Source organism: Corvus moneduloides, chromosome 3 (assembly GCF_009650955.1).
Source record: "Corvus moneduloides isolate bCorMon1 chromosome 3, bCorMon1.pri, whole genome shotgun sequence".
NCBI lineage: Eukaryota > Metazoa > Chordata > Aves > Passeriformes > Corvidae > Corvus > Corvus moneduloides.
The window spans coordinates 49,621,522-49,645,420 of record NC_045478.1 but is presented as its reverse complement, the minus strand read 5'-3'; the positions used below and the strand labels follow the sequence as shown (position 1 = coordinate 49,645,420).

The following is a 23,899-nucleotide window of genomic DNA, read 5'->3' as shown; positions in this document are numbered from 1 at the left end:
ACCACGCACAATGTTTACTTAGGAAGACAAATGCCATCACTCTAAATGTCCTCCCCTTCCTCCTTCTTCCCCCCAGTGTATTTACTGAGCATGATGTCGCATGGTCTGGAATATCCCTTTGGCCAGCTGGGGTCGCCTGTCCTGGCTGTGTCTCCTCCCACCTTCCAGCACACCCCTAGTCTCATCACCAGCATGGCAGTACAAAAAGCAGAAAGGGTCTTGGCTCTGTGCAAGCCCTGCTCAGCAACAAAAAAATATCTCTACATTATCAACCCTGTGTTCAGCACAAATCCAAAACACAGCCACATACTAGCCACTGAAATTAACTGTGCAGAAAATTAACTCTACCCCAGTCAAAGCCAGCACAACATCTCATACAGATTGTTGCTGTTGACAATTTGGCATATATCCACCAGCCAGTTCCTTTCCCACTGTCTCCCATACTCTAATGATAGGAAGCCTATGGAGTACTATGTTGTAGCTATTGTACCACAGGTATTTTTTAAACGTTAGTGTATTTGTACCCGTATATAATGCAGAGCATGTAGCACACATGGGTTTCTAAACCAACTCCCAGGAAGAGGGGTCATGTGCCTGAAGAACAACCAGAAGGAAAACATTTGGGACCTGCTAAAATATCAAGCAAAAGTGTCTGTAGGAATCTGTGTTTCACATTCACCCAAGTCACTTCCATTTAGTGATGGCACCAGTGTCACTAAAAACAAGGTGGCAGGTGGCATTGCAATCACTAGCAGGAGTAAGGATAGAGTTCAGCACAAGCACTTTCCAAGCATATTATAACTGTGTTTTTAGAAGTTGCCCTTGTAATCAAGTAGCCGGCCAAGAGCCCATGTGCTGGACATCCTTATTTTTCATACCACTAAATTTTAGATACCGAGCTTGGGGTTCTGACAAAATGCAGTTGGTTTTTTTTAACCCTCATCTGTCGTCTTTCGGGCCACAGACACGTAGAGCCTAGGTAATAGCCAGGATATACCTCTCCCTCTCTCCCAACTGATTACAGAATCCCTGTGGCAGCCTCTTTGAGAAGTCCCATCTGGTGCTGCTCAGCTGGAAATGTCATAACTGTACTGTGGGACCTTGGAAGTGGGAGAATGAAAGAAAAATGGGTTCCATCAGGAACCATCAATGACAAAGAGAGGGAACATCATGGGACAAGAGCACTATTACATGAATTTAAGATATTTGCTGTTAACTGACACAAGCACCAAAAAAAATTATGCTCTCTTATTTTCTTATCAGGCTGCGATAAATGTATTTGGGATTTGACAGATGACATCCGATTGTCAGTTCTGGCTATTGATGAAAGCAAAGCCACTTTACTGAGCATTTCTACAGGTGTTGCAGCTCAGAGGCGTTTGAATGACCTGAACCTCACTACCACTCATCTCCAGGTACAAACATTGATGACATTTTGGTTTTCCCATGTAGTTTGAATCTTTGAATTTCCACTCCATTCCTGTAAATTTCAATTCCTGCCCTCACTAGAGAAGGAATTTGTTTTCAGATGCTTGACTTGTTTTTCCCCACACACAGGAGGCAATGTCCAAAAAAAAGAACCATGCTGTACTTTGGACCATCCAGGTTGATGATGCTGCAGATGAGATGAATGATCTCCTCAGAGAAGCAGAAACACTTGATGAACAGGTTTGTTTACAGCCTTCTGCCAAAGCTCTGAGGGTTTGCACTTTGTCATATTCACCTGTTGGCATAAGAGGCAAGTATAGAATAATTCCAGTTGGAAGGGACCTAAAATGATCATCTGGTCCAGCTGTCTGAGCAATTCAGGGCTGACCAACAGTTAAAGCATGTTATTAAGGACATTGTTCAAATGCCTCTTAAACTCTGACTGATATTGGGCATCAATCACCTCTCTAGGAAACCCATTCCAGTGTTTGATCCCTCTTCATAAAAAACATTTCTTAACATCTAGTCTGACTCTTTAAGTTCACCAAACAAGAGTGGGTGTGCCCTGACAGCTGGAAGAACTCTCTATTTGTATTTTTTAACTTTCTACTTTAAATCTGAATTAAAAGCATGAATGACTTATCATGTCTTCTTCACAGAAAAGGAAGGAGCTAAAAAGTGTGTACAGTGTGGTTGGAGGTTTGTCACCAGTCACAAAAAGCTTCCCCTCAGGATCTGAGTTCCCACCTACCCCCTACACAATTGTTTGATCTGGGATAGACACATTGCCTTTCTCATTCACATTTTGATTTCTAATTAAGTGAAGTAAGCAACACTAAACTAATGCATATTGACTTTAGGAGCATTTTTACTATATCTATTTTATATGTATGCTCTCCTAAAATTAAATTAATCCCAATTAGACATTTCAAAATATATTTCGAAACTGCCAGTTTAAAAGGTTTTTCATGTACCCACAGATATGGGAGCTGGATCAGATATTTAGATATCAGATATTTTTAACACAATCGTAATCATAAATGTTGCATCCCCATCCAAACACCAGGCTATAAAATTAAGGTTATCAGCTCTCAGCTCCCACAACACTTTCATTGCACCCTAGAATACTGCTATGATATATGTTAAGAGAAGAAATAGGGTTCAAAATTGCTTATCCTCTATTTCAAAAAGATAATATTAAACGTCTTTCTATTGCTACAATAGACATATACCAGTAAAATACATCGTTCTATGCTATTACCAAAGATAGGCACAGCTGTCATCGAACTAGATAATATTTCATGCTTATTACAAAATGCCAGACCTTATATTCACTTTACCAATTCCTTCACAAGACAAATTTAAATTATACCTTAAACTAAAACTCAAATACAGGAGCAAGTAGGGGGCAAAAAAAGCAACACAAAGGAAAGTGGAAGAGAAAATTTATGTTTGTGTGTTTTTAATCAACACTTACTTAGCAGAAAGGGCATGCAAGAATTATACAGACTATGCCTGCATTCAAGAGAACTTGTATTAAATCAGCGCACACACACAGCTCCATACCTGTGGATATCTGTCAGAGCTCACATGCCTCAGTGTCCCTCTCTGTAGTTGGTGGGCAGGCCGATTAAGGCATTAGGTTTTCTATGAATATTTAGTGAGTTTAGATAATAACATTTCATTTGCAGTACTATCTGAGGATTTCTTACCTCATTCCTCAATTTCACTGTCCCTGAACAAATAAATTCAGTGTTTCCTCTGGTCTTTTCTTCCTGGCTACTTCTAATGCTAGTTCCACATCAATACTTGTGGTTGCTTCTAAAGGCAGGGAAGTAATGACCCCAGACTCTGACAGTGGAAGACCACAATAATAACTCTGAATATATTGAGCTCTTTGCTATTTCAGGGCACATTTATGGAAAATGGGTGCCAGGGCCTTGAGTGGTTTTTGCGGAGACATGCAGCATTTTCTGTTCAGAGCATTTTATGTGCACATCCCCACATCTCAGAGGTGCAGATTCTGATCTAAACCACAAAGGCAGGGTGAGTGTACCAACTGTAGGCAAATCTTCCTGCTAAATATAATTCCTGTAACTACCTGTAACTCCCCACATCTGCATGGGGTGAGTTTTGAGTAAAACAGTGTAGGTTAAGGGTGAGTTCGGTCGGGACGGAGACGGAGACGAATGGAGAGATCTCTATAGGCAGGTCTTGGGACACAGTCGGTTTATTGTAAAGGGCGTGGGTATAGGGGCACTGCTCAGAGCTGCCTGACTCAGCTCTGAGCAGGCCCAAGAGAGTAAGCAGGTGAGAGAGAGAGAGAGGGTGTAAGAGCAAGAGTGGAAGTAAGAGTAGAAGTGGAAGAGAGGAATAGAGTGCCTGAAGTCCTGGTTACAATACAATAAATCATCTTCTGTACTGAATATTCTAATTGTCACTAACCAATCTAATACAAGATACAAATCCTATAGCATTTACATACAGCCTATAAGAGTTCTTATATTACCATAGAGTGTTACATCTTAACTTCTAAAAACTACTCTTTGGACCCCTTCTGCTGAGCTAGTAGGGTCTGCTCTGACCCTTGGACCCGCTTGCAAGCAGAGGGTATTGTTCCATCAAGAGGGGATTACTTCAGTGGCCATACCATTGTTTTCTAGTTGTTCAGTAACTAAGACCTGGTATTTCAAAAGTGGCTTTCATTTCGATGTTGCCTGTAGTTTTCATATTCCCAAAATCTTTTGTCAGGCAGTCATATTTACAAGTCTTTCCTGTTTCATCTTCCCCAACAAAACAGCATGTAGCTTGATCCTGAATATTTGGAAGATGGGAACAAGAAACCTTTCTACTAACTCTTACACTTGGTTTATCACTCTACTAACCCTTACATTTGTTTTACCAGTATGCCCATCCCTTTTAGTGGTGCTACCCACCCTGGCCCTGCCTTCAAATGCCACCTGGGGCTTCCACAAACTCTAAGTAAGGGAACACAATGCAGAGTGCAGCCTCCAACACAATGTAGTACAGGACTGTGTCTGTACTTTTCAGAGTATTTTCAAGCCTTGAGCTTTTTCCTATTTTTAACAAGTTGCAGAGCTGGGGACCTCATTTGAGGGCAACACAGATCTGAAAATGGTTGGGAGCTTGACACCTTTTGCTTTATTCTATTTGTTTCCTCAGGAAATGCCATACCCAGCAAAACGAGCCAGCCCCACTGAATGTACAACTGTAGATAATTTATGAAAATTTGATTGCAGGAGATGATGGATAAATATGGGACAGATTTTAATCTCTCACTCTGCAATTCTGAAAACACCGACAAGACAGATCTTTACTTTCAACACCTTTAAATACCACTTTATATGATAAAAAGGATTTTCACGTGCTCATCAGGAGAAAGCAAAGTGTGTGTTTATACTGCTCATCCTCACATCTGAAAAGAAATCTAATGTTTACCTCTCATGGTTTATTCATAGGGGAATGAAGCATCCAGCAAAGGCCAACTGGTACAGAAGGAAACCACGGAGATCAACAACCGTGCTTCTCAGCTTGTGCAGCAGCTCAATAATATAAGAGATAACATTGAAGGTAAATAGATTCATTTCTGGTTCATCTCAGTGTCAAGAATGTATTAATGAAACCTTCATGTATTAATGGATCATCAAGAATTTTTACTGTCCTATAAATCAAAGGAAAATCTTTTGATATATAGGGCAGCATGTAATTTATGGCAACAGTGAACACCTTCTCAAGCACAACTGCACTTAAAAAAGATTTCCTACTCAGAGATAATCATCTTCATCTGGAATATCTATGACATACCATTATCATCCCGAAATATAAAAGTGAGATTAAACCAATTGCAGCCTCTTCTACAGTACCTGCAGAAAGCAATGACACCCCAAATCAATGTACTCAAAAACATCCCTGTGCCCTGTACACCTGTGGCAGGAAAGCCTCCATTCTGCTGCAGAACACACTGCTTTCCCCCAGTCTTCAGCAAAGTCAACAGTATGCAAAAGCTGTGTATGGCACCAGAACAGAAATGCTGACTGGTAGTTGATGTTAAATAGCCCTTTTCCAATGGAAATATTTGATTAATAGACCTCAGTAGTTCTATCTTGGCAGTTATTGCAAGCCATGTGGAAACTTGTGTAAGGAAGAGCGGTTACATATCAACTGTTATCTTTGCTTATCCTTATCTCCACAGGTGCTCCATTGCTTTATCTCAGGAAACATGGTTAATATGTCCCATCTCACAAAGGAGGCAGGCTAAGACCAGACTCATAGGATGTTACATTTGTACTGTCTTTTTACACATGGGATGCTAAAAAGTCTTTGATGGTCTGGCCATCCATCACATTTTATTTCTAAAATTATTGAGTAAAAGAGTCAGCATGAGACTCCTTTTAAGTCACTAACAATCATGGTTGATGTCTGTGGATCATCATTTTGTACCATTAATTGGTTTGGAGCAGGACAGGAACCACATAAGGCAGATATGCATCTAATTTGGCACACAAATAGCACAATCAGGTTAAGCTGTTATAGAAGAAGTAACATCCATAGCTGTGAATAAAGACAGTGAAAGCAGCTGGAAACAAGGAGGTGAAAATTATTTCCACCATGTTCAAAATTGTTCTTTTACAGAGGCATCACCCCTGTAAAAGCCATCCACTCTTTACTGAAGAGAAGGTGTACATGCACACACACACACATGCCAACATAAGGAAAAAGAAATCCATGGAGCCCTGGTCGTGATCAGTTACTGCTCAGTATGAGCCTTTAAAGCTTCACTAATGAGCTCAGAGCCCAGCAAGAGCAGGCATACAGAGACTCTCTGCCAAAGGATCAGTGGTGCCACAATTACACATCTATTTTTTATAAAAATCTTCCAGAAGAATAGTGCTGGTTTTGCCAGCTTTGGTTATCCACAAAAGTAGTGACAAACACTAGCCAAAGGCACACACATCACAGGGCATAAAAGGGGAGGTGATTGGTATTCAAGGCCAGGGAGTGAGAAGTGAGTAAACTTTGTAATGATTACACTGGGAATGGGTAAACTCAATTTCAGCTGCAGGGATACAACAATGTTTTTTGAACTGAGACCAAAACCTTGAAATAGTATCTATCTCCAAACCAGCTAGACAGTATCAGGCCAGGAGCCATATGTTACCTCCTTAGGGTGCCTCAAACTTCTGCAGATGGAAAATGAGGTTATTTCAGTCTCCTTAGCATTGTTATTATTTAACAAACAGCAGCACTTAAAAACCATGATCCTAGATGAAACCCCAGCCTGCTACATGCCACAGAACCTAAAATAAAATTATTATTCGCAGCCTATAAGAAATGTCAAGCCAAATAATGCACACAACCCATGTCTTCTTAATCCCATCCTCTTCTGATGAGACCTCCACATATGCCAGAAAGTGTGATTTATTTACAGGTTTAATTATAAGATTGGATTAAACATAATAATTATCTACTATGGAGTTGAAGATAATTAAGATTTCCTTTTGCCATCAGTATTATCACTAATCACAAAAGTAAAAGCAGTCCACGGTGTTTATTTCTCTGTAGTCATACTGAATCGACCATCTGTTCCCTTTTCCCCCTAGAAATCAGCAGCAAGTCAAAATACTATGCAATTCAACAAGAGCTGAGCCCTGAAGAAATTGCCCAGAAGTGGAGTGTGGCTGAGGAGATGCTGAAGGAGATCAAACAACGAAAGCCTTTCACTAATCAGAGGCAACTTGCAGACGAGGAGGAAAATGCAGCAGAGGAGTGTGAGTTTTAAGTCAACTTTCAGCCACGTGTTGATGCTCAGCTGGCAGGTTATGGGCAGCTCTGGGTGTACTGCTGAGCCCCTGGGGAGGACCAGCAGGCACTTGGCAAGCACCAGCCGGTGTGCTGGAGATGCTGCTGCTTCCAAATTCCTGCTCCAAGTCCCTGCTGGTGCTTGGTGCTCCCCATGGCAGAATGGGGAGAAAAAGGTCTGTGTGTCTGTGTGTGCCTGTGCACTGCAGCACCTCAACAATAGCTGCTTAGGAAGTTTCATGGCAGGGCTGGAATTGCTCATGTGGACATCTTCCCCCCTGCTAGCTCGGCTATGGGGACAGCAAACACCAGCAGACAAACTGCTGGTATGGGAAAGAGTAGCAGCCTAATTGTCACAGCTTAGTCAACATGAGTCAGAACATGAGGCATAAGGACTGTCTTCTCCAGAACAGGCTGCCAATGAAAAACAAATGAAAAGCAGGGAAAGACAGATCTAGTTTCTTTTAATAAAATATATTTCAGAGGGGGAATTAATAGGATTAAAATGAAATAATAAAATAAGAAGTATCTTTCCTTCTCAAATGAGGAGGGAAAATTAAAATCTAGGTATACGATCTCTCAAGTGAGCTTTACAAAATGTGTTTTACTGTCGCCTGAGTAACAGCTACAGAAATTGCTGTATAGGTAAGTTTTGTCAGAAATCCAAGCTTTGGATTTACTGGCCTCTTATTTTTCTCCCAGTGCTACAGCAAATTGAAGCATTTCACGAGAAGTACAATGACACCAGATCCCTGGTAACTGATGTGCTGGAGCAGCTCAGCGAACAGGATGTGAAGCTGTCAAACCTGGAGGAGGCATTAGACGAGGCACTTGACCATGTTAAACAAACAGAGGATATAAATAGGGAAAACACAGCCAGGCTCCAAAGGCAGGAGGTACTGTGCACTACATTTATCATAAGCACTGACTGTGAACACTCCATCTCTGCCATTGCTTAAACTGTAGATTGCACACAATTTAGATTCAGGAACCACCACACCAAAAAATAATTTCTTGGATCACTCAGCAGGATGAGTTTGACTCTTCAGTTCTAAGAAACAACATGTGGAAGTGCAAGGTACTATTACCTATTTGTGGAGTGACAATGAATGAGAAGTTTCAGCATGTCATGCCTCATCAGACCAAGGAAGAGGTGGATACCTATGCCTAGACTAGCAAGGCATGCTGCAGTAAAACCCAAGAAGCTTGAAATTTCATGTAGCATGGCTGCTATAAGTATTGTGGTGGGATTGTTTCATCCTATTATATACTGACTTACAATGTGGGAGGGCCTCACAAAACTAATTATATTCTAAGAAAACAATTACTTATAAAGATTCTGCACTGCATTTGTGTCCTGGGCTGAGTTCACTCATACTGTCTGATCCAAACTTTCTCTGAACCACTTTAAACAAAATGCATCCCCATTTTTTCAGGAGTAGACAGTTGTCCTTGAATCTTCAAGCACAAATCCATTGTCTAACCACTCCACAATAGATACCTTGAAATTGGGTTTCCTACTTGCTAGGTGAACTTGCTAGCCTAGCGATAAGGTTGCACCAGTTTTCTCCTGTGCCCTGTTCAAATGAATAGATTCAGAATTTTGAACAAAGTAACCACTCTAGAGAAGATGTCAGAGGTGACCTGTCCCCTATAGCATGGAAGTGGGGCACCTTTGCCTGTAAGGGGTGGCATTGGGTTCAAATCCACATGCCTGATGAGAAAACTGAATTTTCAGGTTTCATATCCCAGAAGAGTACCCAACCCATCAGCCAAACAAAAGAAACTATTTTTTCTCTTCACAGCAGTTCTGTGACTCTTTCCCTGTTTTCTTAAGTTTCTTTTAAGGAGCGCAAAACCAGAATATCCCACCTAAAACTTTTCATTTCTTTTTTCAGCAGGGAATAAAATTACAAAGAGAAAAATTTGGGGCCATTTGAAGCAAATTGTTTTCATTTCAATGGCTGAAATTGTTTGGATTCTGGAGGAGAGGGTGTTAGTGAGCAATTTTGTGATTTGAAGAATGGTCTTGCAAATTCAGGCCAACCTCTGCGTTTCATAGCATCAGTGGCTGAGTTTTGAGTCCTTGAAATTTGCAGTGCTAGAAGTTCATGCTGATGTGGAAGGTCTAAGAATCCAACAGAGAGATCAGGCATGCTCCTCTAGGGAATCCTTTCCCAAGAACTTGAGATCCTCAAGTACAAAGCCTCTTCTGTTGTTCCATTGTTCCATAATTACAGTGCCAAGCTGCAGCTTGTCTCACAGTTATGGAGCAAAGCCTGAAGTGTGTAGTTGCATTTGTTCACTGTTTTTAACCATTTGGATTTCCATTATTCCTCACAATAGAGGCAGATGCTGTACAAAAGAGATTGTTCACATTGGCTTTGCTACTGACAAGGAAAAGAGATCTGTGTACTGTAGATTTTAAAAATCTCCAGAAAAATATAATCTCCAGATGACTATGAAAAATCCATGTTTAATTTGTCTCTGCTGTGGACTGAATAGTGCTTCATTCCAATAGCTTCTTATGCTGTAATATAAAATTAAATTAATAATTTTTTTTTTAATCATCCAACATTTCTTTTACCAAAACAAAAACAAAAAAATGCAAAGAATTCACATCATAATATGTAGCAATTAGAGATGTCTGGGAAAATCAGACTTCAGGTATGTCTAAAATCCATTTAGTTCACCTTTTGAATTTACTTTAGCAAATTTAACAAAACTGAAAACACTGTATTTTATCAAAGCACAAATAGTATTGGATGTGATTTATATTTCAAGCTTTCTTTTTAGAAACAACATGGGAACATAAAAGAGCAAATAGATGAAGTGAACAGCATTCTGCTCAGTGCCACAACCATTTTGGAAGGACCACAAAAGGTCAACTCCGAGTTAAGCGAAGTAATAAAGGTAGGTGCCTCAGTGGCTTGTTTAAATTATACATCCTGATTTTTTGAAGTCATGTGTTTAGATCACTAACAGAAAAACTCTCCTTCTTTATACTGCTTCAGTGAAATACTAGTTCATATTCCCTGAAAAAGTAAATGGTTTCTTGGATGAAAAGCTCTGTAACTACAATTTACTGCCTAAAAAAAATAATTCTATTATAAGGACACCTTACTGTAGGCAAAGCTTAATGAAAGATTTTGCTGTAGAGTTCTCAATTATTTCATTACAAGCAGCTGTCAAAACATGTTCTGGTAAAACACTGCATTTTATGCTAAATTCCTTTTCTAGTGCCTACAAGTGAACACAGAAGAATACTAAAGATCCCAGATATCAGCATTAAAACCAGGCACCATGTCAAACATATGTGAACAGATTGTTGTATAGAAATCCTTTTCTGGAACTGTAGACCACTATCCAGTGTTTTGAATCAGACATGGTGCTGGAGGAAATTTTTAGAAATTTTAGGGGTTTGGTTTTTCTATGAAAAGATGAAGAAAATAAAACAGGGATTTTGCTAACTAAAATATTTAGCAAAGCTGCTTTCTTTATTTATGCTTTATTTTAAAATTTTGAAATAATGGAAGAAAAAATGAAAATTTCCGCAAGGATTCATTTTGGTCACAGTTGCCCACTTCTTGACACAAAAGCAAATGTCAGAAGTCATTAATTGTTCTTTGAAAAAGGAATGTGACAAAACAGAAAGACAGCTTACTTTGTAACCATCCCCATGATCAAGCAGTATGCTGGGGCTTTTCTCTGGTGTTTTGTGCAACACCAATTGCTGCCGTTTATGATTTCGGGTTCCCCACTGCTGTGACTTAGTTCACACATGGAGGATGTTCACACTGCAGGGAAGGAAGTACTATGCAAACATCACACATTGTCCATCCTCATCAGCAATAAGTATTTTCACATTTCGCTCATTCATCCTTTTTCCCTCCCTCCATTTCATCCTCTTTCTTGTACTTTGAAATACAAGATTTACATTAATAATATACATAAAATATACATACATTATAATCACATTTTACCACATTTATAATCTTCAAACACATCAGCAAGCTTGTGTACTGGAGAGAAGGTGAATGCAGGTCCATTTTGTCTTCCCCCAAGTATTTCATGTAAGGAAGAAACATGGCTAAGGCAAAGGGATACTATTTCTCCTTGCCAATACATACACATAGGTAGTATTTAGGTGGACTGATTTACAAATCAGACTAATCCAAGATTAGCATGAGGGATCTCTTTGTGCAAGGAGGCAGAAAGGGGACTTCACTCTGAAAGACTTGTCATTGGCACAAGACATAAAGTAAGACTTTTATCATCTTTCTTTTTTATTTTATGCATTTCTCTCTAACACTTTCTTAAGTGATTTCTGGACTTTTTGTTGATTTTTATCTTCCTGCATGTGTCTTTCCATGTGGGCATTCACCATCAGATCTTTACTCTTTTTCTCTTAAAAATGTAAACTAAAACAACTATAACAGAAATAAAGGATCATTATAATAATATAAAGGGTAAAATAAAACTTAATAATCAAAATACAGACTTGATTTTTTGCAATCTTCATCTTCTTTCCTTCCTCCCCTGCTTTGTTCAGAATGCATCAGGGTTCTACGCAGAAATAGATGGAGCAAAAAAGGAATTGCAAGAAAAAATAGCCAATCTGTCCCTGTTTGATGATGATTTGGTAGAAAAAGCTATGAATCATGCACACGACCTAAGAAGACTTGCTGATGAGCTGGACGGGTAAAATTTAACTTCAGCAGACTCTGTTCATACAAGTGCCACTTGCTGAACAGCTTGAAAATACGAGCAGGAACACAGCGATGATAAATAGGCAGCAAACAAATCAGTGTTAAGTCAGGTATAGAAGGACTTGTCATGGTCCAGAGAGAACAGCTGAAGTTGAGCTAAGAAAAATCTATGAAACTTTTTAAAGAACAAACTATCATGTTTGCATGACTTTCTCTGTAGTCTAACTGGGCTTGCTCTCCTCTTCCTATAGCAAAAGAATAGGAAAGATAGATTAGTGAAAATTAAAACAATACAGGCAAGATTAAATGGGGTTTGCAGAAACTGCTCACGTCAGTAAGTTCAGCCACATTAGAAAATGTTAGCATTACAGGGGACAAAATGAGCTTTGAGAGAATTTTATTCCAAGAACACTTTTACAGATGGAGTAGTTCTGGTGCTCAATAGGTTGTGTCCCAATGAAACTGGCTCACAATAACATCAAAAACTTATTGCAAGTTTTCTATTTTGCTGGAAGATACTAAATGCATCAACATTGCACCAATTTACTAAAAAGTAACTTCTAGATAAATTTAATGATTTTGTTTGCAATTGGGACTATCCATGGAAAAATCACTGCTGTAAATGAATTCTTAAATAAAATATGTCACCAAATTCTACCTTAAGTAACATCATGGGCATATGCTTTTGGAAGATAAGCTTAAAACTACTCTTCAAGTATATTATTTAAATACCAGTTGTTTCTTAATATTCGTATGCCCTAAATAGGAGATTAAAATGGAGGAAAAAAAATAACAGATGGTTTTCTTTTATGCAGTTGTATAAAGGTGACATCTGAAACTGTTCTATAATGCCACACAAACCACAGAAACATAAAAACCAAACAATATGTTCTGTCTGAGATCAGCTAACTGGGGGCAGCAGACTAACTTGAAAAAAAATAGCCCATATGGCTTGCTTCTTCCCTTACCAAAATAATTTAAAAATTATTACCAAGTCCAACACATTAGGAATTTCACAAAAAGCAAACAAAAGTAATTACAAAATATCCAGATGGAAATGTGCTGACTCTGTATTTGTTGAGAAGACTGTCCTGCAGTGAGACTTTAATCCTTTGAAACATTTAGCCTGTCTTCAAAACATCTTGGTTTTATAAGTTTGCTTTATTAGCCTGTTAGGCTTTTAGTTGATAGAGTTTATTGTTTTACCTTAGGGGCATTTAGCAGAAAAGTCTTGCAATAATGCTGAATCTGGAAATTAAATTATCCCTTAGTGTGCAAACACTTTGAAGTGAATGCACACATGTGCAAATATATCTATATTTAGAATCTATATCTAACATATACTTTGAAATCTGCTTATCACCAGAACATTAAAAAATAGTATTTATTCAAAATTGTTAACAGATGAATGTTGAGCCCTGAACCATCTTCTATTTGGAATCTCCCCTGAAGACCAATTATCATCTAATAAGCAGATCAAAACCGTGCCATCAAAGGTTTCTTTTGGTTTTTAAATCCAACTTCTTGCAAAGTTTCATGACTAAGGGTAGTTCTTCATCTGATTCTCCCCCTTTTTCCTCCTACCTTTGGAAAATATAAACAGTTCAGTGACACAGCTATCCTGGTCACATAGGTCTTTCCATTCATGGATAGGAATTATTCCTGAAGAAGGTTATCCTGTTAATTTATGGAATATCTAATCTAGATTTTAAAAAAAGGTAAAAGCTCAGTAGTCATTTGTTGCTGCTCACGCAAATGTTAAGGGCAAAATTCTCAGATTTAAATGACTGGGAAGTGCCTTCTATCCACACAGTTTTCACCTGCTTCAGATTGGTCAAACACAATGAAGAGAATACCACTTAGGCCAAGTACATTTATGTGTGTGATTATGTAGCCAGAAACTACAGTGTTTCAGTTTGGTTTCTTTCACCTTTTGCTCTCTTTTTAACAGGAATTTGTATGGTGTTGATTCAAACGGTTTGGTACAAAGGGCAATCAATGCTTCAAATGCGTATGAAAACATTGCTGGTTATATCGAAGAAGCCAATAAAGTTGCATTGCTGGCACTGAACACAACAAACCGGGTCAAGGATGTAAGTAATATTCATAATATCAGCTTTTAGTTTACAATGCTTCAGGGATTTCAGGCAACTAAATGTAAAGAAAAAACTAATTTAGGTTAATTAGCAGCAATGAACTTCTCACTGCATATTTTTTCCTTTATTATTTCCTGAATTAAATCCCATATAGTTAACTATTCTTCCAGTCTGAAGTCCCCTGGTATTTGAAAAGACACAAGAGGTTCTTCTGTCCCTATCCCATAGGGTGATGCTGCTCTGTGTTGTCACTCACATTGAGACATTTCTGTGAAATTGCAAACTCCCTGCTCTTGTAGGAACCTGAGATGGCATTTAGTGTTGAGTCCTCCTGCTTCACTCAGTGCCATGTGGCAGGAAAGATGGTCAAGATATCACTACTTCTCATAGCAAACCAGGCTGAAATGGGACAAAGCCCACTCATAAAATCCGCGTAAGGATAAGGATGCTAATTTTTTCTCTGGCTTTACTGTTCTAAAATACTTTACACGTATTTTTTGTATGCCTATAGTTACCAATCTGTATACGTGCTATTCACCAGCAACTTATTAGTGGGATAGCAAGAGGACTTGGGTAGATTAAAGGGGTCTGAACCCCACAGGGCTGTGGGATTTCAAGTCCAGCCCTCTGTTGACTGCAAGACAGCTCCCCATGAAGTGAAAGCATTCACCACCTATCTGAGATGACAGTAGAAATGAACAGTCACAGTACCTAAATAACATGCAGCATTCAGTCACATTGACTAAACTGGAGCTGATAAATTAAGAGGATTATCTCTATCTTTGTTACTCAGTGGTGTTGATTGGAAAACCATACATTTCTTTAACTTTCTTAAAACAGAAAGTTTTGCTTTTCAGACTTTTTTTCCAATCCAACTTCCAATCTTAAATGTTAAAAAAGCAAATGAAGCTGCAGTGACTTTGCAGTTGCATTTATATGCAGGTAAAAGGTAGTCCACAATTAAACACAATAAAGCAGAACGTTTGATAAACATTACTCTGACTTTCTCTTTTGGAACATGCTTGTAGGCTGCAGTTGGAATTGATACTCAGGTCGTTTACCATAAAGGTAAAAGTGAAGAACTTCTCATCCGAGCCATGCAGCTACAACGGACAGCACATGACAGTAAATATACATCCTTTCTACTTTCCAATTCAGCTTATAGCCATGCACATTGAAATAAATTTCAAAAGCACATCACTAAGCAGAACTACTGCTGTAACAGAATAGGTTATTGATTGAATTTACCACACAAAGCACTTGAAACAGCCATTAGCACAGTTTGACTAGCTCATGTTTTGTCATCCTGCTAGATACTGATAGTTTATTTCATTCATGAAAAGTCCATTTCAGATACAACTACTGCTTAAATATGTGACCCTGCAAAATGTTGCTCACTAATAAATATACTCAATTAAGTAGTAAAATTAAAATCAAATCACAGCAGTTTAAATGTTCAGAAAGCTGGATTTCACCAGTGGAGGATAATAATAAATGTTAAAGCATTTTGGCCTTTCTTCACTATAAATGAAAGAAAGCTCTAGAATTACAAATTACCTTTCAAAGTTTTCAGGGCATTTTGAGTTCCTTAAAACTTTTCCTGTGTGCTAGTTGCAGCTATTCTCAGCACTTCTGGTAAAACAAGGAGAAAGTGTACTGACTGAAATACAGCTCTCCAGGTTTTTGTAAGACACCCTGTGGTAAGCAGGGGTGCTGCAGGGCTGCTTTTTTCTTTAGATTTTGTAAAGTCAAGAGTGCAAGTACATCCTAAATTAAAAGAGACCACGGTATCCTGTCTATGGTATGTTAAATGCCTAACAACATACATCCCCAGGATTGAATTTACCTTTTCAGAAGCCACTTTGACGTCCCTCAGCTGTACCTCCCCTTTTCTCCCCACAGGTAGTGGTTACACCATTGCAGACACCAGCTGGCAAGTCAATGGCACTTTTGCCAGAATGAATGCCCTGCGGAGCCAACTGATGAGAGCCATTGCAAAAATGCAATCAGCAGAGACAGGTTGGAAGAGGAACTTCATCTTTATGATGCTTTATCTTCATACCTTCAAGAGCATGATTTATCTTTGATTATGGATATGAAGTTGCTATTAAGAGTTCAGCACTATGGACACTTAAAAGAATTTGACTGAAACTACTAGACCTAGACAGCAAATATCCTGCTTTAGCACTTTCATAATGAAATTAAATGTTTTGCCACTGAAATTATTAACATTTTTCTTGAACCTTGTGCTGGTTTTGGCTGGGGTAGAGTTTATTTTCTTCCCAGTGGCTAGTATGGGGCTGTGTTTTGGATTTGTGTTGAACATGCAGTTGATAATACAGAGATGTTTCTGTTACTGCTGAGCAGGATTTACACAGAGCCAAGGCCTTTTCAGCTTTTCATACTGCCACTCCAGTGAGGAGACTGGGGATGCATGGGAAGTTAGGAAGAAGTACAGCCAGGACAGCTGACCCCAACTGTCCGAAAGGATATTCCATTCCATATGACATCATGCTCAGTGTATATAAACTGGAGGGAAGAAGGGAAAAAGGAGGGGGAAGACAGAGAGCAGGGAGGGATGGGACACACAACACGCTTGACAATTTGCAGGAGTTAATTTCTTATCATTCCCTATTTATTCTGTAGCTGAGGCCAGAGAGCGTTTGGAGCAAGCTCAGATGAAGACTGCAGAGGCTGTAGGTGCTACCACGACAGTAACGCAGGCTACAACCCCCATGGATGAGAACGTGAGGTTGTGGTCCCAAAACCTGCAAGACTTTCAGCACAATTCAGAGGCATATGATAGTGCTGTGCATTCAGCTGGGGATGCAGGTATGGTGACCTGAATTTTGCCATTCCTTAGCGTTAGTAAATCAGAGAATCATAGCAACATCATGTTGTATGAATTGTTTACATTGCATATTCATTGCATATAATCGTCTAGCTTTTTACCTCTATGAAAAATTTCAAAAATTAGCTGTTGTCTAGAGTCTTGACTAAATTTTAAAACCACTGCATACTCAAGCATTTCCAAAAATTACTTAAACACTTAAGTGCTGAAGCATTACTGACTTCGAATTCATTTTTATCAGGGTACGAAGGTCACACTGAATGGTAAACAGCTTGTTTAAACACTTCTGGCTATTATGATTGGTGATTTAGTTTTGGGGTTTTTTTGGTTTTTGACATTGAGAGGCATTTGAAAACAGAGCCCTTTTGTCCTCAGTAATACAAACATGGAGGAGAAATGGTCCCTCACTTGATGATCTTGTAGTCTAAACAAAGGGGTCAAAGAGGATTAAGGAGGAAATAAAATATTTAAGCAAGGTGATTTCTGGAGAAGCTTGTAAACATCACACTAATTCCACTTTTATTGTTGGAAACACTGGAAACATCAGAAAACTTATTATGAAAATTTTCAGGTGAGTTAAAGACAAAAGAAAAGCTAAGGCAGGATACAAAATTGAAATGAAGATGATAGGCAAGAGTAGAAAAAGAAGCGGGAAGATGAAGCTGAAATGAAGTGACTGTAGAAAGAAGGAAAAGAACAACTGGGGAAGAAAAGAACCAATCTGGAAATGAAAATATATTGAATAAAAAATTGATTACAGCATCACTATTTATTGTTCCATGTATTCTTGACTCTGCTCAGGAGGCTCACTAATCCTAAGGTATTTATGGCTAGGGAGGTTGGAAATCCAGAAAAAGTAACTTCCTTCACACGTTTGATGATACCATCACCTGCAAACCTGTTCAGTGATGTCTTGCCTCGTAAAAGTGCCTCAGAGAAAGTCCATAACTCCACTGACTCTGTCTCCAGAAAGTCTGAATCTCAGATCTACTACCCTAAATCCCTTCTCCTTCTGTCAGGAAGTTTGCAACTCAAGTGTCATTTTACAGTAAATGGTGTTATGAGTACCAAACCCAACATTGCTTCTAGTGTTCCAAAGTCACAGTCTTCCCTCTCAGCTGGGGAATCCCAAGAGTCATGTTATTTTCAGAATTCCATTATCAATAAGACACTTACCCTAGTATTTTTGGTTAAGTGCGTGCTCCCAAGAACTAGAATAGAAGTGGTTCCCTTCACAAGAAGAAATTCCATGCTATTCAACATCCCAATTTCTGGGTCTGGAGGAAACTCAGATTTTTCTGAGCTTTTCATCAAAAGGGAACAGTGAACCTCTCCCTCTGGGAATGGTGAGCTCACTCTTAGTCACTGCACAGAGCTCCATAAGAGTATAGTTAATACAACAGCACTTGTATTGCATTACATTGCTGTAAAATATTTTTGATCACCACAGGTACAATTTGGGCTATGGGCTCTAATTCCCATGTAAAATAATGTAAATGTGGATATGATTGGCCTCCCAGGAGTGAATGGTATGATGAAAAATATCCAAGAGAAACAGTGTGCTATAGCTTACACGTGGAGGTTCTTGTTTTAATTCACCTTTACACTTGATTTACATTTAACATTTACCAGTGACAGCTTAGTAGATGGAGCAGCAACACAGACTGCACTCGGCTCTTCATGCTCAAAATACCAGCAGACATTCAGGATTCAAAGAAATCTGCTCATACTAGCTGTTGTACTGGAAGAAATATTTCCAGCAGCATTTGAGGTGCTCTGTAAGTGTGAATAGAGTTTAAATGGCCCAGGTCTCCCTTGGTATTGTTCCCAAAAAGGAACAAGAAGAGCTCCTGTGAGATGTGCCTGGAAAAAATGTCTTCTCTGTGACAGGGGGTTTGCAGGTAGGGAGTCACCTTGAAAATACTGTGTTCATATCCAAATGTCTGGAGGGGCTGCTGACCACAAACTAACTGTTGGAGAGATGCTAATGTGCAACCTACAGCAAAGTGTGCCCTACTACATTTGTGGAGGAAGCTTTCCTGTGGCATTTTTTTCTGAAGGCACTTGATTCGTTTGTTTTAAGGTATGATGAGGGGTTTTTTGCCAGAAAGATGAGGTGGAAATAGCTGAGAAGAGAGATCAGTGCTACACAGGAGGCTGGCACAGGTAGTGCTCCAGACAGATGTGACTGTGATTCACAGCCCAGGAACACAGATGTAAACATGCCAGGCACGGTGGAGTGTTCCCACATCAGCTGTGTATTCTGCCAGGAGAGGTTGATCTGACAGGAAGAATGTCCACCAAAGTCCAAAGGAAAGTCACAACAAATGTTCAGACAAGTGCCTGGAACACCAAAACACCTGATCTTCATGCCAATAACACTACCAGAGCAGCTGAAGCCTCTAAGCTGGCATGTCTGCACTGCCCTTGAATAAAGCTTGCACTTGGTGTTCGGAAGGGTGAGAGCATGTCTTGGCTGTGCAGTTTGTCTGAGAACAGCCCATGTTGCCATTGTGCAGGGAACTGGTGGGCCTCACCAGAGAGGGTGACACTTTGGGAAGGAAAACATGGAAGGGGAAAGTGTCTGGAAGGTTATAGTCAAGGTATTTCCTCCTTACAGTTTCCCTTCTTTTTTATGTTTTATCACTGGATAGGAATAGCTTTCTTTTCCATTCTCACCTTCATCCCAAAGACTAAAATCAAAATCAATATTCTTCTGTGTTGAAGAATGCCATATAAAGGACAAGGAAAAGAGATTTATAATGAGATTTCACAATAGTTCTGGTAGTTATAGATGTTATTTTTGTGTTTTCATGTTATAGTAGCATTTCAAGTTTAATAAATCAAGTTTCAAACAGAAAACCCAGGTTTTAAGATATCAAATCAAACACAATTCCAATTCAGTTGCAGATTATTTTTTTTAAGTGGTTGAAATTTACTAAATCATCTTCTGAGCTTGCAGTACTTGCCTTAAAAAATGGAAAAAGGTAAAGAAAACTTCCTATAAGTTGACTGGGGTTTTGTTGGGGTTTTTTAAGTAGAAAATTTAATGCATTCTGGAAACACCATTTTACCCAAAATTTACTATAATTCTTTGACAAGTCACTAAAATAATGATATTTTAATGTACAGTAAGCTTTATACAGAACACCTGATTACTAACTCCCAGCACATAAGGCCTTTCGGGACTAATTGGAGAGTTTAAGTTCTATATGGACCACTCCTAGACTGAACTTGGAAAGTAAAATACAAATGAAAACAGCCAAGCAGAGACAGGACAGGACTGGCAAGCACAGATCTTTCACTCTATCCAAAAACAAGCACACTTGTAGGACTCCATGCGGTCTTCTCATACTCTGGGTTGACATGAATGAGGCTGAGAGCTGCTTCAGTCTTTACTCAACAGAGACTGGAAGCACAGAAAAGTGATTGCTCCTCCCTTCCTGCTTTCTATACAGTCTCCTATATCTGATGATTAGCCCCTTCACCTGCCTCTCTGCAGTCTTCATCCGGGAATGTTCAAGGCCAGGTTGGGTGGGGGGCCCTCAGCAATGTGGTCCAGTGGAAGGTGCCCCTGCCCACAGCAGGGGGGTTGGAACTAGGTGATCTTTAAGGTCCCTTCCAACACAAGCCATTCTAAGATTCTCAGACAAAGGTAAAAATATGATGGGAAGAACACAAGAGCAGGTGGATGTAAGCTGACAATGCCTAAAGTATAACTACAAACCCTACAAATCTGGTCTTAACTTTTATAGTGAATCCATGTCATTAAAAATTAACTGGGAATGCTGGATCTTTCTTATATGCATGTAGCTTGCAGCTAAAATCGCATTTCATTATATTCAGCTACTTGTACCTACATTTAATTAAAAATGAAAAATGATGTGATGTGTAAACATCCTTCAAAGGGCAACATGTCATTGGAATCTAATGTGATGAAATTGGATTATAATTAAGGGTAGTTATTTTTCTCTCTTGATAATTTTTCTGCTTATCTTTCTGGGAAAGGACTTCTCTCACATTGAACACAACAGAGCCCCTGCATTTCCCTTTGCTAACAATGACACTTGCACGTGTACCACCAGAAGGCACAGCAGCAAAAGACCAAAGGTCCAGGACTCTAATTCATGACCCCTGGCAGATGCAGGCAGGAAAGCTGACGAGGTTACCAACCACAAGGGCTGGGGCAGGTACTAAGCACAGTTTAGGTACACACACATCATCATCATCATCATCATCATCATCATCATCGGCCGCCTATTGTTGTACACTACGGGCCTGTTACCACAGCATGAAAGTGGCAGTGTTTCTGACATGAGAGTGGACTGTGAGCCACAAGAAAACACATCTCCTCTGCAGCCACTGCTGCTATCTGGGTGATGACCTCTGAGAGACACTCACAGCTGAAAGCTGAGGAAAATAACCTATACATCTCCCCTACAGTGAATTTGAAGAGCTCATGAACCATAACTCTTAGATGCGGTTCCAGGTCAGCCACAGATATCCAATGAGATGCTGAACAAACAATCCTTCTGCTTCAGTTGCCATATCTGTAAAATTAGGCTTAACATTTATTTGTCTTGAAGGAAGATTAAAAGGTTAAAACTATTAATGTTTGCAGAGCTCCTTGAGGAAAATATTACAAAGATAACACACCAGAGTATTACCTATGAGTCCTAAGTAAACAGTCTCCTTTGTGCAAACTTATTTCCAAAAACTTTAGCAATACTAGATTGTTAGAAATCACTACCATTTCTGAATTCACTGCCTCTCACACATCATAGTTACAACTTGTTTGGAAAGCAGAAGGGGACAGGTGAGTTAACCTAAGAGGATAGGGTGGGATTTTCCTGGTGCAAAACCAGTGTTTCAAGGAGGAAAATAAAAGCTGCGTCTTCTTTTCTAACTGCAGTGAAGAAACTTACAGAAGTTTTCCCTCAACTCCTGGACAAACTGCGCAGAGTAGAACAGAAGGCACCAGCAAACAATATTTCTTCCAGCATTCAGCGGATCAGAGAGTTAATTGCTCAAACCAGGAGTGTAGCAAGCAAGGTAAAACTTTTGGATGGGATTTTTGGTTACTAGTACTAATGATCAAATCTTACTATAACCTCCATTTTATTGGGCTATGCTAGAAGCCCAAACCTGGACATTGTCACCTCTCCAAAACTGGATGAACAAAGCACCATGGAGGTCATTGAAACCTTTACAGGTACTATTTGCAAGCAGGCAATGTTATCATAGTATTCATGGTAGACTACTGTTACTGCAGTAGCAACTTGATAATAAAGATTTGGGCACAATGTGTAAGATGGCCAGAACAACAAAACCTAATTACCTACAATTTGTAGGCAAATTAATTACAGCAATTTAATGTAAGCTTTTCTGAGCTTACATTACAATTTTTACTTTACAATTTCTTTCGAATTAATTTTCTGCAGGGTAAGAGAATCTTTGGCTTACACATATTTAATAGAGAAAAAAACACTTTCATTACCATACATAAATAATGAGTGTGTTTTCTATGACAAAAAAAAAACAAGGTCAAAAATTAAAACAGAATATTTGAATTCATTCAGAGAAATAAAAATTTAAGTGCATTATTGTATGTTCACAGTGCTGGAATATAACTTAGAAAAGGAAAAATCCATTCGTTTGTAGAGCTTGACTGTCCTTTAAAATGTATTTTGTGATTCAGGTACACTGTGTTTAAGCTTGAAAACATTGCATCAGTTATGTTGAAAGCATTTTGAACTAAAATGAACAGTTTTACAATTTTATTAACATCTCATAAATATCACTGTAGATTCAGTGATATAACAGGATTACTCATGAAGAGAAAATGGTCATACTACTTCCAAAGCAAAGAAATAAATTATGGGCAGAAGTTTTATAGCTGTGTAAGAATTTCATTATGTGCCGTATACGATTATGTAGCCCTGATTCAACTAAGCACACATCTATCTCCCTCTGAAATGCAATTTATTTTATGAATATGCTTAAGCAGAGTTAATTAGGACCTTTAATTAATTTTAAAATTAATTGCTTCCATATTCTTTACAGTATCTTCCAGAAAATATTGTTACAAACATACAATTTTACATGCCAATAGGTGCCAACTCCACTTTTGCAGTAGGCAAGGCTGCTGGCTCAGTATTGTTACCCACTTACCTTAAGTAATGACTCCAGGCAACAAAAATGTGTCTCATCCTCTACATTTGCAACTGCAGGTCCAAGTTTCCATGATGTTTGAAGGCCAATCAGCTGTTGAAGTCAATCCAAAGATCAACGTGGAAGAACTGAAATCTTTCACTTCCATGAGCTTGTACATAAAGCTTCACAAAGACAACCCACAACTGGCAGCATCACCAGACAGATTCATTTTGTACCTTGGAAACAAAAATGTAAGAGAACAACCCAGTTTATTTTTATACATCTATTAAAAAAAAAAACTGAAAGAGGTTTGAAATTTATTTGCCCTCAGGTTTTCCTCTCACTGTTTCTTCATATTTCAAAATTAGAGGTGTCTACTATAGGACCATCATTGATTTTGTAACAAGCAAAGAGCAAGGGTTCCTGAGACCCCTTTCCTTGAGACTTGTCAGCCCAAACAATGAGGCATTCTCTCTAAAAAGCAAATTGGAGTGCCTCGAGTGTACTGCTTTGACTGTCACTGCTGCAAGCCACACTTGCTATCTCCTCTGCCACTACCAAGGTGCTCTGAAGCAGTTAATGTCACCTGCCTGGCTTCTGTGAGATACGCTTTAATCAGTTTATGCTGCTGACAGTGTCAATTCCAAATCTCTGAGGTCACAGGGCCACAAGATAAGCAGGCTTCTTTATCTGTGGTTTGTGCTGCTGTTGTACATTCTGTTGATCACTACTTTGAAATAGCTATTCTTTAAACTGTGGTTCTGAAAAGAAAAAAATCACAACTCACAAGCCAGGTATCATCGTGGCAGTCTATTACTTGGGAAGGTAAAGAGTCAGGCTTT

The 23,899-nt window shown here is 39.0% G+C and overlaps 1 protein-coding gene and 1 long non-coding RNA gene across 3 annotated transcripts in view; one reads left to right on the top strand and one right to left on the bottom strand.

Moving 5' to 3' along the window:
• Positions 1-23,899, top strand: part of LAMA4 (laminin subunit alpha 4) — a 100,753-nt gene that overhangs the window by 46,946 nt on the left and 29,908 nt on the right. For both annotated transcript variants that reach the window (XM_032101511.1, XM_032101510.1), the window contains exons 7-19: positions 1,264-1,415; positions 1,558-1,668; positions 4,908-5,019; positions 7,050-7,217; positions 7,951-8,144; positions 10,045-10,161; positions 11,801-11,949; positions 13,909-14,050; positions 15,082-15,178; positions 15,956-16,072; positions 16,700-16,885; positions 21,817-21,956; positions 23,135-23,308. In XM_032101511.1, the coding sequence (XP_031957402.1) occupies positions 1,264-1,415; positions 1,558-1,668; positions 4,908-5,019; positions 7,050-7,217; positions 7,951-8,144; positions 10,045-10,161; positions 11,801-11,949; positions 13,909-14,050; positions 15,082-15,178; positions 15,956-16,072; positions 16,700-16,885; positions 21,817-21,956; positions 23,135-23,308 (1,859 nt within the window). The remainder of the gene's footprint in view (positions 1-1,263; positions 1,416-1,557; positions 1,669-4,907; positions 5,020-7,049; positions 7,218-7,950; positions 8,145-10,044; positions 10,162-11,800; positions 11,950-13,908; positions 14,051-15,081; positions 15,179-15,955; positions 16,073-16,699; positions 16,886-21,816; positions 21,957-23,134; positions 23,309-23,899) is intronic.
• LOC116440592 lies at positions 6,862-23,159 on the bottom strand. The gene is made up of 3 exons (XR_004238696.1): positions 23,076-23,159; positions 10,913-12,202; positions 6,862-9,778 (listed from the first exon to the last, which is right to left on the bottom strand). It is a non-coding gene; the product is annotated as an uncharacterized LOC116440592 (long non-coding RNA).